At 40.0% G+C, this 15,000-nt stretch overlaps 1 protein-coding gene and 1 long non-coding RNA gene across 3 annotated transcripts in view; one reads left to right on the forward strand and one right to left on the reverse strand.

Moving 5' to 3' along the window:
• Positions 1-15,000, forward strand: part of LOC133609497 (uncharacterized) — a 104,162-nt gene that overhangs the window by 61,425 nt on the left and 27,737 nt on the right. The gene's annotated exons all lie outside the window — the stretch shown is intronic.
• LOC133609496 (cadherin-18) overlaps positions 1-15,000 on the reverse strand; it is a 234,059-nt gene that overhangs the window by 51,567 nt on the left and 167,492 nt on the right. For both annotated transcript variants that reach the window (XM_061965104.2, XM_061965105.1), the window contains exons 5-8: positions 6,020-6,187; positions 5,762-5,949; positions 2,749-3,002; positions 2,290-2,426 (exon numbers count right to left, since the gene is read on the reverse strand). In XM_061965104.2, the coding sequence (XP_061821088.1) occupies positions 2,290-2,426; positions 2,749-3,002; positions 5,762-5,949; positions 6,020-6,187 (747 nt within the window). The remainder of the gene's footprint in view (positions 1-2,289; positions 2,427-2,748; positions 3,003-5,761; positions 5,950-6,019; positions 6,188-15,000) is intronic.

Here is a 15,000-nt window from a genome sequence, read left to right on the forward strand (position 1 = left end):
CTGTTTTTTGAGATCATTGACTTACATGGTTATCACTGAAAATGTAAATACCGTGTTTTTCGGAGTATAAGTCGCACCGGCTGAAAATGCATAATAAAGAAGGAAAAAAACATATATAAGTCGCACTGGAGTATAAGTCGCATTTTTGGGGGAAATTTATTTGATAAAACCCAACACCAAGAGTAGACATTTGAAAGGCAATTTAAAATAAATAAAGAATAGTGAACAACAGGCTGAATAAGTTTACGTTATATTATTATTATATTATAGAGGTTTATTTGAAATATGAGGCATAAATAACCAACTGAGAATGTGCCTGGTATGTTAACGTAACATATTATGGTAAGAGTCATTCAAATAACTATAACATATAGAACATGCTATACTTAGACTTAGACAAACTTTAATGATCCACAAGGGAATGGACAATGCAGGTATAAAAAGACTAATATATCGATAAAAAAAGCTAACATATATACGAATATATACATATGTGTACAGAATATTGTATATACAGATATATTATGTCTATAACATACGTTTACCAAACAATCTGTCACTCCTAATCGCTAAATCCGATGAAATCTTATACTGTATGTCTAGTAGTCTCTTACGTGAATGAGCTAAATAATATTATTTGATATTTTACGGTAATGTGTTAATAATTTCACACATAAGTCGCTCCTGAGTATAAGTCGCACCCCCGGCCAAACTATGAAAAAAAATACGACTTATAATCCGAAAAATACGGTATTATATGTTTGACATCGCTGCTCTTGCACAATCTGTTACAATGACCTGGATGAATGAGAACGTTCATAAATTGGTTGCGGTTAAATTTGCTTTGATCTTGCACACTTACACCAACTTTTTAAAATTGCATTTTATTTGATTATTTTACAGATGATTTATACATTTCATTTCAGTGCAAGTTTTATTTTATTTTTTTATTTAATGTTGAAACTACTCCTTTCCTTATATATACCGTATTTTTCGGAGTATAAGTCGCTCCGGAGTATAAGTCGCTCCGGAGTATAAGTCGCACCGGCCGGAAATGCATAATAAAGAAGGAAAAAACCATATATAAGTCGCACTGGAGTATAAGTCACATTTTTTGGGGAAATTTGTTTGATAAAACCCAACACCTAGAATAGACATTTGAACGGCAATTTAAAATAAATAAAGAATAGTGAACAACAGGCTGAATAAGTGTACGATATATGACGCATAAATAACCAACTGAGAAGGTGCCTGGTATGTTAACGTAACATATTATGGTAAGAGTCATTCAAATAACTATAACATATAGAACATGCTATACGTTTACCAAACAATCTGTCACTCCTAATCGCTAAATCCCATGAAATCTTATACGTCTAGTCTCTTACGTGAATGAGCTAAATAATATTATTTGATATTTTATTTTACTTGTGGGGGTGTATATTGTAGCCCGGAAGAGTTAGGGATGCAAGGGATTCTGGGTATTTGTTCTGTTGTGTTTATGTTGTGTTACGGTGCGGATGTTCTCCCGAAATGTGTTTGTCATTCTTGTTTGGTGTGGGTTTTGGTGTGTTAAAGTTGTTTATACGGCCACCCTCAGTGTGACCTGTATGGCTGTTGATTAAGTATGCCTTACAGTCACTTTCGTGTGTATGCAGAAGCCGCATACAACATGTGACTGGGCCGGCACTCTGTTTGTATGGTGAAAAAGCGGACGCTAAAGGCAGTGCAATTACGGCACGCCCTTAATATTGTTGTCCGGGTGGAAATCGGGAGAAATTCGGGAGAATGCTCGCCCCAGGAGATTTTCGGGAGGCTCCCGGAAAAATCGTGAGGGTTGGCAAGTATGCTCTTTGTGATGTTAAGTTCCTGTTATAAGCTGTCATACAGTATATGCCTTGAGCTCTTATTTTGAAGGCGCTAAGAGCGGAAGTTTTGGAAGCATCCATCCATCCATCCATTTTTCTACCGCTTGTCCCTTTTGGAAGCAAACAATATAAAGTGGTCCTCGTGTAAAAAAAAATAGGTTACAATATTTTTATTGATAATTCATACAAATAAAAATAAAAAGCTGAAGTGATATTTCAATGTGTAAAAGGATGATTTTTGCAGAAATGTCACATGGTGGACTTTAGTATGCAGCTACGTCAATGCTACAAGAGCAGGTCCAACTTGAAAATAGGATTATTTACGATCAAAAAAAAAAAAAAAAAAGGTTAAAGGAAAGTTGTCAGCAATCTTGCACGCTGAGTATATTTAGCGCTAACGGAAGTATCACCGGGTACCTACCAACCTCCGAGGCCATCACGGTGATGTTGTGCCAGGCCGTGTCCTCCCGGTCCAAAGGCTGCGTGGTCCTGATCACGCCGCTGATCTCGTCGATCCGGAAGTAGTTAGTCCCCACCTCCTTTTTGTCGATGAAGTACCTGCAGACACACGGTGGGAAGCGTTCAGAAGACGCCCCGAGTTACAGCACGACGACAGCAGCGAGGCGCCGCCTCATTAGCGGCTCCACGTCGGGGCGATCGCATGCATGAGTGTCACGGAATGAGATACCTGTGCAGAGTGAAACCTCAGATTAGTCTGCCGCCTCGGGGCTGCTATCTGTCTCTTCCACTTTCCCAGCCTCACAAACTGGAAGTTTAGAGCGCATACAAATGTATCGCCTGCGGTTACCTCGCCGTTAGCGGCCGGGGGGAAACAACGGGAACGGCTCGCCTTACGTCTCAATACCACTTTCCGCCTTACCTGACGGGGCTGTTCCTGCTGTCGGGGTCCCGGGCCGTGACGGCGCCCACCTCCGTGCCGCCGGGCGAGTTCTCGTACACGTCCATGATGTAATAGTCCAAGGAGAAGACTGGTGCCTCGTCCACGTCGCCCACCGTGATCTTGAGGGCGGTGGTGTCACTGAAGGAACCCAGGTAGGAATAGCGAGGGTCCACGTGGGTGTTGGTGCCCTCGATGTGGAGCGTGTACGTCTTCTTTCGCTCGTAGTTCAATGGCTGGCGGGGAGAGGTTAAGCAAACATTTACGGTAAATTCCGGACTATAAACCACTACTTTTTCCTACGCTTCGCACCCTGCGGCTTATAAAACGGTGCAGCTAATTTATGGATTTTTCTAACGCAAATACATTTCATAACACATGCAAAGACACTTAAATGGAGTGTTATTGTTTGTGCTGTGGCACCATTTTTTAAAGTCTAATCACAGCAGGTGCTGTTTAAAGATTTGAACCGGAAGTACAAGTGCCGTTGCGTCCATAGCGGTTCTGCTCGTAAGGATTATTTGTTCATCACTCCAAACAAAGTAAGTTTTACAATATAACTAAAACAAGTCTTACTTATTAAACCGTCTCATGTGTGATGTCTGTATATATCTCAAAAGGGAAACGTCAACAACACCCTTGCTATTCTGCTTGCTTGCTTATCGGGGGTGCAGAATACAACTGATTCACATCCAAATCGCGATTCTAAAACGATTCATCCATCCATCCATTTTCTACCGCTTATTCCCTTCGGGGTCACGGGGGGCGCTGGAGCCTATCTCAGCTACAATCGGGCCATATGTTTTTAAAATCAACCAAAATGCATAAATAAAAAACAATTTAAACATCCATCCATCCATCCATCCATTTTCTACCGCGTATTCCCTTCAGGGTCGCGGGGGGCGCTGGAGCCTATCTCAGCTACAATCGGGCCATATGTTTTTAAAATCGACCAAAATGCATAAATAAAAAACTATTTAAACAAATACCGTAAATTCCGGACTATAAGCCACAACTTCCCCCCCCCGCTTTGTATCATGCAGCTTATAAAACGGTGCGGTTAATTTATGGATTGTTGTAACGCAAATAGTTTTCATAAATCACATGAAAAGACACTTAAATGGAGTGTTATTGTTTGTGTTGTCACTGTGGCACAATTTTTCAAAGTCTGCTCACAGCAGATGCTGTTTAAAGATTTGAACCGGAAGTACAAGTGCCGTTCCGTCTTCTATTTATCTATAACGTTTCTGCGCGTAAGGATTCTTTATTCATCACTCCAAACAAAATAAGTTTTACAATATAACTAAAACAAGTCTTACTTACTAAACCGTCTCATGTGTGAAGTCTGTATAAATCTCAAAAGGGAAACGTCTAGGGCAACTAATCGATTAAAATCGATTATAAAAATAGTTGGCGATTAATTTAGTCATCGATTCGTTGGATCTATGCTATGCGCAAGCGCAGAGGCAATTTTTTTAAAATTTTTTTAATGTTTAATTTTTTGTAATTTTTTTTCAATAAACCTTTATCTATAAACTGCAACATGTACAAACAGCTGAGAAACAATAATCAAAATAAGTATGGTGCAAGTATGCTGTTTTTTCCCCCAATAAAATACTGGAAAGGATAGAAATGTAGTTTGGCTCTTTTATCCGATTATTAATCAAAGTAATAATCGACAGATTAATCGATTATCAAATTAATCGTTAGTTGCAGCCCTAGAAACGTCAACAACACCCTTGCTATTCTGCTTGCCTATTTATCGGGGCCGCAGAATAAAACTGATTCACATCCAAATCGCGATTCTAAAACGATTCATATGTTTTTACAATCGACCAAAATGCATAAATAAAAAACAATTCCAACAAATACCGTAAATTCTGGACTACAAGCCACAACTTTTTCCCCCCGCTTTGCACCCCGCAGCTTATAAAACAGTGCAGCTAATTTATGTATTTTACTTCGCCAATGGCCATAATGTTTTGTGTTAGATAGTTTTCATCAAATTCAAGCAGAAACACTGGAAGGGTGGGTTATTGTTTTCTCACGGCAGGTGCTGCAGGTTGAAAGTGTACTTCCTGTTTTAATGCCTTGAACTGGAAGTAAAACCATCCATAGCGTTTCTGCTCGGAAGGATTCTTCATGTATCACTCCAAGCAACGTTTGTAAGTTTGACTATTTAAGTAAAATAATTCTTACTTACTAAACCGTCCCATGTGTGACGTCTGTCGGAGTGTTTTCAAGCATATTTGCACGTGCTATCGTAATGTAATGAAGCCAGCGTCGTTAGCATTAGCTACTATGCTAACACATTTGTGAGTGTTCTATTAATTTCTCCGCTCGGGATGGTTTCCTGCTGACCCCACTGTAGACTGGACTCTTACTGTTATGCTGGATCCACTATGGACTGTACTCTCACAATATTATGTTAGACCCACTCGACATCCATTGCATTCGGTCTCCCCTAGAGGGGGGGGTTACCCACATATGCGGTCCTCTCCAAGGTTTCTCATAGTCATTCACATCGACGTCCCACTGGGGTGAGTTTTTCCTTGCCCTTGTGTGGGCTCTGTACCGAGGATGTCGTTGTGGCTTGTGCAGCCCTTTGAGACAGTTGTGATTTAGGGCTATATAAATAAACATTGATTGATTGATTTTGTATTGTTTCAGTTTCACTAGTAAATTCACCAAAATGATACCCTGGAGGTATTGAGTCTGTTTAGCTGATTGGAGAGCTAGCTTCCGCATCGAGTGGGTCCGTGACGATGATTTCTGTTTTGTTTGAACAGCCGTTTTACTGCCGTGTTACAGACACCGTTTGTAAACAATTAAGGTATGTAAATAAACATTTACACAACAATAAATAATTTCACAACGTATTAATCTGCAGTTTATTGTCCTGTCCAAAATTATTCAAAAAGGTTGTGGGCGCGGTTTATGTACCGGTGCAATTATAGTCTGGAAATACGGTACCTATCAGGACAAAAATATTTACCTTTCTGAGCGTGATGATCCCGTCTTTCGTGTCCCTGTCAGTGGCGATGGAGAACACGTTGGCGCCCTCTGAGTTGCTGATGCTGTACCTGATGTCCGCGTTGGCGCCGAGGTCGTCGTCGTTGGCTTTGATCTTCCCCACCGGCTTCCCGACTTGAGCCGATTCGGGGACGTACTGCTGGTAATTTTCTGCGGACAAGAACTGAGCGTCAGCGAGTTTGGCCGCCACCCGCATCCTCTGGTCCCACCGTGTACGCACTTTGTGGGAACTTTGGTGGGTTGTCGTTGACGTCGGTCAGCGTGACGTTGATGGTGGTGGATCCGGAGAGACCGCCGACTTGGCCCGCCATATCTTTGGCCTGGATGACCACAGTGTAGTGTTCCCGGGCTTCCCGGTCCATGTTGGCTAAGGCAGTCCTGATGACCCCTGCAGAGACACCGAGTTTTGTCAACACATGTGTTGCCTGTCGCCATGGCGACACTGTTATCGAACCAGATATATTCAATTGACCTCCAGATCAATGATTTCTAACTTTACAGTATTTTTTCCCTACTGGAACTTAAGGGCAAGCCCAGCAACTTCCCTTCCCTCTGATTGGTCACTTTGAACACTTCCTGTCTCCTGGCCAGAGCCAATCCCAGACAACATGTTGGGAAGATTTATACCCAATTAGCCAATATTAGTGTATTTCCTTTAATTTAATATACGTTTTACACCAGGGGTTCCTCCTGTAACCTTTTTGACCTCGGGGCCAACTTTTTCACGACAGAGGGCCCCGAGGTCCATCTAAATATTAACACTACATCAGTAATGCTACTCTTGATTTTAACCGTATTCAATAATTACAAAACCCAAAACCGGTGAAGTTGGCACGTTGTGTAAATTGTAAATAAAAACAGTTTACAATGATTTGCAAATCAGTGTATTCTGTTTTCATCTACCTTTTATCCTTTTCAACTTATATTCAATTTAATAGACTGCAAAGACAAGATATTTAATGTTCAAACTGAGAAACTTATTATATATATTTTTGCAAAGAAACATTAACTTAGAATTTAATGGCAGCGACACATTGTTAAAACAAGTTGGCACAAGGGCATTTTTACATGGCCTTTCTTTTTAACAACACTCAGTAAATGTTTGGGAACTGAGGAGACCAATTTGCGAGTGTGACTCCCTCACAACGTGTTCTAATTTTATTTTCAGCACTTTACTTCATAAGGAATGATATGATTTTTGTTTTCGCAACCTTTGCTCCAAAGACTAGTCTAGAAGGGACACAGTTTGGCGGATCCCTCGGATTGGCTCTGACCAGGAGATAATAGGCGTTTTAAGTGACCAATCAGAAAGCAGGGGAGTCTCTATATAAAACCCCGCCCCTATGTGCCAAAACTGTAGAATGGAAAGGAAAGACACGCACACGAATTGAGTCTGTGTGGTTATAACGCTCAATAATTTTTGCAGTGTTTTGACGCCATAACAACAATCACATGTGTGGAATATTTGACCTAGATTGGTTTAAAAACATGACCGCCATTAAGCAAAACGTCTTTGCAGGGTACGGGACTTTAATTAATGAATTACCCATAATTAAGGAATTAATTCAACCCATAATACCCATATTAACCTGCTCAGTGGCCTTGTGGTTAGAGTATCCGCCCTGAGACTGGAAGGTCGTGAGTTCCAACACTAGTCGAGTCATACCAGACTATAAAAATGGGACCCATTACTTCCCTGCTTGGCACTCAGCATCAAGGGTTGGAATTGGGGTTTTCATCACCAAAATGATTCCCAGGCACGGCCACCGCTGCTGCTCACTGCTCCCCTCACCTCCCAGGGGGTGAACAAGGGGATGGGTCAAATGCAGAGGATAATTTCACCACACCTGGTGTGTGTGTGTGACTATTGTTGGGACTTTAACAGTAACGTAATTCATTAACCATTTGTCTAATGCAGTGGTTCTTAACCTGGGTTCAATCAAACCCTAAGGGTTCGGTGAGTCGGCCTCAGGGGTTCGGCAGAGCCTCCGCCGCGGAGGTCAGGACACATCCGACTCATCGTGTAAATAAAAACGTCTCCCTATGGGCGTATTATGGATACCCCCAAACAATGTTCTCTCTAACTCAGTGGCCTAGTGGTTAGAGTGTCCGCCCTGAGATCGGTAGGTTGTGAGTTAAAACTCCGGCCGAGTCATACCAAAGACTATAAAAATGGGACCCTGCTTGACACTCAGCATCAAGGGTTGGAAATGGGGGTTAAATCACCAAAAATGATTCCCGGGCGCAGCACCACTGCCCACTGCTCCCCTCACCTCCCAGAGGGTGAACAAGGGTGATGGGTCAAATTCATAGGACAAATTTCAACACACCTAGTGTGTGACAATCATTGGTACTTTAACTTAGATGTGCACACTGTGGCCACACCAGCAGCACACCTGTCCCAAACCTAACTAAATATCAAGTTAATGACGCCAAAAGGGACAAGCGGTAGAAATGGATGGATGGATGGATGGATGTTTTATTATTATAATCAAATGATAGCAATCATTTCCATGGGATTATTTTCTAAATAATAAGTGTTTTGGCCCACTTAAAATGACAGTAACACAACATATTGTTTTTCATGAGCTGTGTACTAGTATTGTATGTCTGGGTGGGGGTCCTGCTTTGGAAATAATTTGTACCCCTTTCCGATATTGCATTTAGTTCCCACTAAAACATTCACATTTTGCACAATGAGATGTAAACATGGGATCATGTGTACATTCCTGTAACGTTGTTTGTAAAAATATATCTTTATTAGTATTTATTTAATATAATAACATCATTTCATGATTAATATTTATAAATTAAGGAAAAAAACATTAGATTTTTCACTAAACAAGGGTTCGATGAAAGCGCATATGAAACTGGTGGGGTTCAGTACCTCCAACAAGGTTAAGAACCACTGGTCTAATGGTTACACAACATTGAGGATATGTGTACTACAAGTATGCTAGCTTGTCTGCCAAAAACTTTAGTCGGGGTGTTGAAACATAATTATAATTAATCTCGATTCTTGTTTGTAACGATTCCGAATTGATAACCAAAAAAAAAAAAAAAAAAAAAAAAAAAATATATATATATATATATATATATATATATATATATATATATCTCATTGTTGATGTAGATGCCCATATCTGCTCTACAGAAAAGAGGAATGTTGGATACTTCTCTTGTTGCCTTATTTGTATTTGACTTTATTAAATGTTTGGGTAGAATTCTATTTAAAAAAACAGTTTTCTTTTAAGTAATATAGAAATCTATCACAGGTGTTTATCTATTTTACGAAGGAATGTACAGTAGAGAGGCGATTCATATGGCCCCATTTGTCACGGTCTACCTGACGCATGAAACGTGTCGAATTGGGAGGGCACACTATCTACCTTAGCCGCCAGACGGCAGTAGAGTGTTACAACAATAACAACTTTGACCACAGCGTCAGTTGCTATGTAGAGTGGCACTTTCCATCATTTTCAGCAGACGGCATTGCAAAAGGATTAATCCCCCCGCCCCCCACCTTCCTCTTGCGCGAGATTGACCCAGGAATGGGGCCACATGAATCCCTTCCCTACTGTAGTTAATCATAGAACCGGCACTCAATGGTATTGAAAAAGTATTGATTTGGAATCAAGTTTGAATCAAATCGCTACTCCCAAGAATGTGATGGAATGGTGTGGTGCACAAAGATTCACAGCCCTAATTTGAGCACAGCCCACAGATATTTATTTGCCTTTTCTCATTTAAGACTTAGACAAACTTTATTGATCCACAAGGGAAATTGTTCCACACAGTAGTTCAGTTACAAATGATGGAAAGGGTAAGGTTGGAAAGGATAATGCAGGTATAAAGTAGACTTAAATTGTACCATAGTAGCAATATAAAATGTAACATATATGTAATATTTACATATTATATTATGATATTATATTATATGTTATATAATATGTACAATATATAACAAATCCCAATTACCATGTGCCATTTAAAAGACTCTTTCCGCATCTTTGTTGTCACGGCTTCCCCTCGCTTTGCCTCCATTGATCCGGAATCTCCCGACCTCTCCATCACATTTAAATCCCCAACACCAGGCGCGTTGTGCTAAAGAAGGAGCTCGGGGTGATTTATCGAACGCAATAAGCCCACTTCACAACTTCCTGTATGAGTGTTATTTCACCGGCGCCACGCGGCGCGAAATGTAATAATGTTCTGACACTCGCGCCGGTCCCCGAGCGCTAAATCCGACTCTCTGCCCGAGATGGCGCCCCGCGGCAACCGTTGAACTCGTGTTTTTGTGAACTTGTGACCCCTACAATGGTGCGCTTGACCGGGAACAGCGGGGCCCGTGTGGAAAACGGCGTGGTGTTGATCGCCACGGGGGGAAGAAAAAGAAACACTCGCTATTCTCCGGCTTCCTGCTGACAATTGATACCCACCCGTTTGTTTGACGGGACACTTTTTCTTCCCTCTCTATTGATGCTTGCTGGGCAGTAATTTAGCGTTTAATTGTAAGACAACAAGACTGTAAGTTGAATTATTTCAAAAAAGAAGGCTTTGATTTATTTGTGAAGTATTACAACAGGTAAAGGTTGTATTTTTGCCTCATCCTTGTGAGAATCCTGCCTGTGACTGAAGCATTAAGGAGTGGGACTATCCAGGGCGAGTTGCAGTGTGCTCAAACAACCACCAGGTAGTATCTGTGAGCAGATAATCTTGCATCATCTCCGACTCTTTGGGATTTGTCAGGTCGGTCGTGCATTTTTCACTCACGCCCTAAGTGAGGGATGAGGCCTGGCCTTAGCTTTCAATAGTAACATAATAACAGATGGTGATCCGGATCAGCCCAAAAATTTAACCACTTGTTCCTTTTCCCATTTCTGACATTTCTTTCAAATTTCATCAAAATCCGCAAATAACTTTTTGAGCTATCTATAGTGAAATGAAAGAAGCCTCTTGTCTTTGTCTCTGTGGGTGGAGGCTAGCCTAGTGATGGAAAACATTTATGTACCTTTGTATGTGCCCTGACTAACTGCAATATTACTGTGTAGAAAGCACCTTCTGGCTAGTGTGTGACCTTGTCACAGCTCACTCATCCTGAAAATAACACTTCTCCATTCCAGTTAACAGGGCCCCATTGTCTAACAGCCGGTGTATAAAGGAGTTCTCTAACTCATGCTTGTCATGTTTGCGACTCCTGCCTACTGAACTGCTCGCGCCTTCAATTAAGTTGAGAAAGACAATTTTGTTGGATTTAAGGCTGAAACGACGCGTCGACGTAGTCGACGTCATCGGTTACGTAAATACGTCGACATCGTTTTTATGCTTCGACGCGTCGCATATTTACGTCACACTGCCGTCATGGCGGAGCGCAAAGCAGATGATGCGAGCGGTGCGAGCGAGGGAAAAAAAGCACGCCAAAAGTCGTCAAAAGTGTGGGAGTATTTCAATAAACAAATGTATATAATTCGGCATTATTTCGGCCAGTCGGCTTATAAAATCAGAGCCGATCAGTTTACGTTCGCGCGCAGGTATAACGCGGCGCGCTCCTGTCTCATCTGCTGGTGCGCGAGCCCGGTAATTAGACCGCTGTGTCAAATCAAGGAGTACAAAAGACGCCAGCGCAGAGTGGAAAAAGGTTTAGTTCATTACAGATAACCCAGAGTTGTGCCAAAAGTATGTAAGATTTAATATTTCTCTTCGTGGGTGTGGCGCACCTGTTGCGCTGGTGAGATGGGAGGGGGGGTTGTGTGCATGTAGCGTGCTTAGTCTGGAGGCTAAATACACACAGTGTGTTATGTAACTGTTGTTTAGTGTTGATATTCTTTGCTTAGTTTGATAAATGTTGGAGCAGTTTGCTTCATCAGGAGGGTGAAGTCGCTCAATTTAAAGTGTTGGATTTAACTGTGTTGGTGAGGGCGTAGAAAAAGGAGCATTTTTCTACCAGTAGACAGCGTTTAAGATTGAGTGTTTCACTGCTAAATTAATAATATATTTATATTGAATATGGATTTTAAATATGTATCTAAATAGGTGGTTAATTGGTTAGGTATTTATGTATTTGCATATTGGGTTTTCTGTTGCATTTATCTATTGTGTTTCTGGTGTTAAATGTATTTTATATGTATCTTGGTGCATTTATGTTGAGACAATTGATTTAAAATCTGTTTTAACTTAAAGGGAAAAGATGTGTCCATTTTCTTGCACTTGTTTAATGGTTAAGAGTTTGATAGCTAATTAATAGTTGTAAATTATGGGATTGATAATTGATTGATTTTTTACAGCATGTTAATCTTGTGGTGTTTTGTCCTTAAAGGTTTTTCACCTACTAAAGAAGCTAAAGGCTACTAAAGACAGCTAATGACAGCTAAAGAAACTAAAGTCTATTAACACTGCTAAAGACTGCTAAAAAGACTAAAGAAGAAAAAAGAAGCTGTTTCTTGGTTGGAAAAACTGTTGCAAACTAAAGGAAAATAAAAGGAAAAAGTAACTACGGTCTGGTCTTTTGAGTGAAATCCAGAAGCCACATTCAGCATTGGTACATCCCTTCAAGTGTGGGATAAGCACAGCGAAAAAAGCAAAACACTTGACAGTTGTTGTATGCACACTGTGTCGAGCGGAAATGGCCTATCATAGCAGCACAACGGCTATGAAGGAACATTTGAAAAGAAAACACCCGACAGCGTTCTTGCCATCACCATCAACTAGTCAATCGTCTGCGTGAGTATACATTGTCATCATTACACAAAATCATGAATGTGTCATTTGTATCTGCGTTGTAAATTCATAAACTAAAACACTGTTTCGCTCTGAGAGGCGCGTTTGGCATGCCTGTTCAGTGTTTACAAAGACGCGCTCCTCTTTAACGCTAACGTTAATTAGTTGTGCAAATACCTTTTACAACATTAACAGTTACATATACTATGTACAAACCAACAATTAACTTTCACTTTAATCATACTATCATTGTTGTGTTATTAAGCAAAATAAGCAATACTTTTACTTTTGTTGAAATGTTTACACTGTTACAGAATATTTCGTTTTGCACTTTTTTGTATTGGATGTTTATCTTTATTTTTGCACATTTTAAAGCAAAATAAGCAATACTTTTACTTTAGAAATGCTTATACTATTGCAGAATATTAAGATTTGCACTGGATGTTTACTTTTATATTTGCACATTAAAAAGCAAATAAGCTACTTTTAATTTTGTTAAATGTTAAAAGTTTTAAATGTTTACATTGTTACAGAATATTTTGTCATGTTGTTGTCAATGTTGACTGAGTGGCCATACTTTTTTTTTTGTATATAAAAGTCATGCCTTTTGAAAAAACTGGCCAATATTTATTTTTTCATCTTCATTTTAAATAAAAAAAATAATCGGTAAAAGGAAAAATAATCTATAGATTAATCGAAAAAAATAATCTATAGATTAACCGATTAATCGAAAAATAATCTATAGATTAATCGATAGAAAAATAATCGTTAGCTGCAGCCTTAGTTGGATTACCTAAGCAAGAACATTTCCAACACCGCAAACGCACACAGAAGTTAAGGCTTGTAACGTAAACGTAAAGCAACGTGCTAGAAATTGTATTTATGTTTGCTTTTCTTTAATATGCCTGAAAGAGTGGCAGCACATCAAAGTAGCTCCTTTGACATCCTTCATTTTACTTTATTTTTGGTATTATTTCAACTTTTCTTGCTTATTATTATTATTTTTTTTATCACTTATCTTTTCCATAAACCACTAATTATGGTTCTTGGGCACTTTTGTGCGTTTTCGTTCCTTTTTTTTTTTAAAAACAATTTCCCTTGTGCATCAATAAGTCATAGAAGCGCAACAATTATGACTATTCACATCACAGTGAATGGTTGGCAGTTTTTAAAAGAAACATAACTTGCAAGTAGGGATGATGTTCGAAATCCGGTTCTCCCGATTGTTCGATAAGAAAAGAACCAATTCCATGGATTCGAATCCCTTTTTGAGAAACGGTTCCCATTATCGAAGCCACTATAGTAAAGAAAAAGATTTGGTTCTTTATTCGAAACCCTGGGAACAAAAACGATGTCTTGTGGAAAAGTCAACATTTTTAAGACTCCTTGACATATTAGACCTTTACTTTCTGATTTCAACCCAAACTCTAGCTCAGTGGTTCTTAACCTGGGGGTTCGGTGAGTCGGCCTCAGGGGTTCGGCAGAGCCTCCGCCGCAGAGGTCAGGACACATCCGACTCATCGTGTAAATAAAAACTTCTCCCTATCAGCGTATTATGGATACCCCCAAACAATGTTCCCTCTAACTCAGTGGCCTAGTGGTTAGAGTGTCCGACCTGAGATCGGTAGGTTGTGAGTTCAAACCCCGGCCGAGTCATACCAAAGACTATAAAAATGGGACCCATTACCTCCCTGCTTGGCACTCAGCATCAAGGGTTGGAATTGGGGGTTAAATCACCAAAATGATTCCCGGGCGCAGCACCACTGCTGCCCACTGCTCTCCTCACCTCCCAGGGGGTGAACAAGGGTGATGGGTCAAATGCATAGGACACATTTCACCACACCTAGTGTGTGACAATCATTAGTACTTTAACTTAGATGTGCACACTGTGGCCACACCAGCAGCACACCTGTCCCAAACCTGACTAAATACCAAGTTAATGACGCCAAAAGGGACAATCGGTAGAAAATGGATGGATAGATGTTTTATTATTATAATCAAACGACAGCAGTCATTTCCTTGGGATTATTTTCTAAAATAAGTGTTTTGGCCCACTTACAATGACAGTAACACAACATATTGTTTTTCATGAGCTGTGTACTAGTATTGTATTTCTGGGTGGGGGTCCTGCTTTGGAAATAATGTGGACCCCTTTCCGATATCGCATTTAGTTCCCACTAAAACATTCACGTTTTGCACAATGAGATGTAAACATGGGATCATGTGTACATTCCTGTAACGTTCTGTTTGTAAAACATATCTTTATTAGTATTTATTTATTAAATAACATCATTTCATAGTTACCATTTAGTGGTCAATTGTACGGAATATGTACTGCACTGTGCAATCTACTAATAAAAGTTTCAACCAATCGATCAAAATGATTAATATTTATAAATTAAGATTAAATTAAGAAAAAAACATTTGATTTTTCACTAAAGAAGGGTTCAGTGAAAGCGCATACGAAACTGGTGGGGTTCAGTA

Source organism: Nerophis lumbriciformis, linkage group LG07 (genome assembly GCF_033978685.3).
Source record: "Nerophis lumbriciformis linkage group LG07, RoL_Nlum_v2.1, whole genome shotgun sequence".
Lineage (NCBI taxonomy): Eukaryota > Metazoa > Chordata > Actinopteri > Syngnathiformes > Syngnathidae > Nerophis > Nerophis lumbriciformis.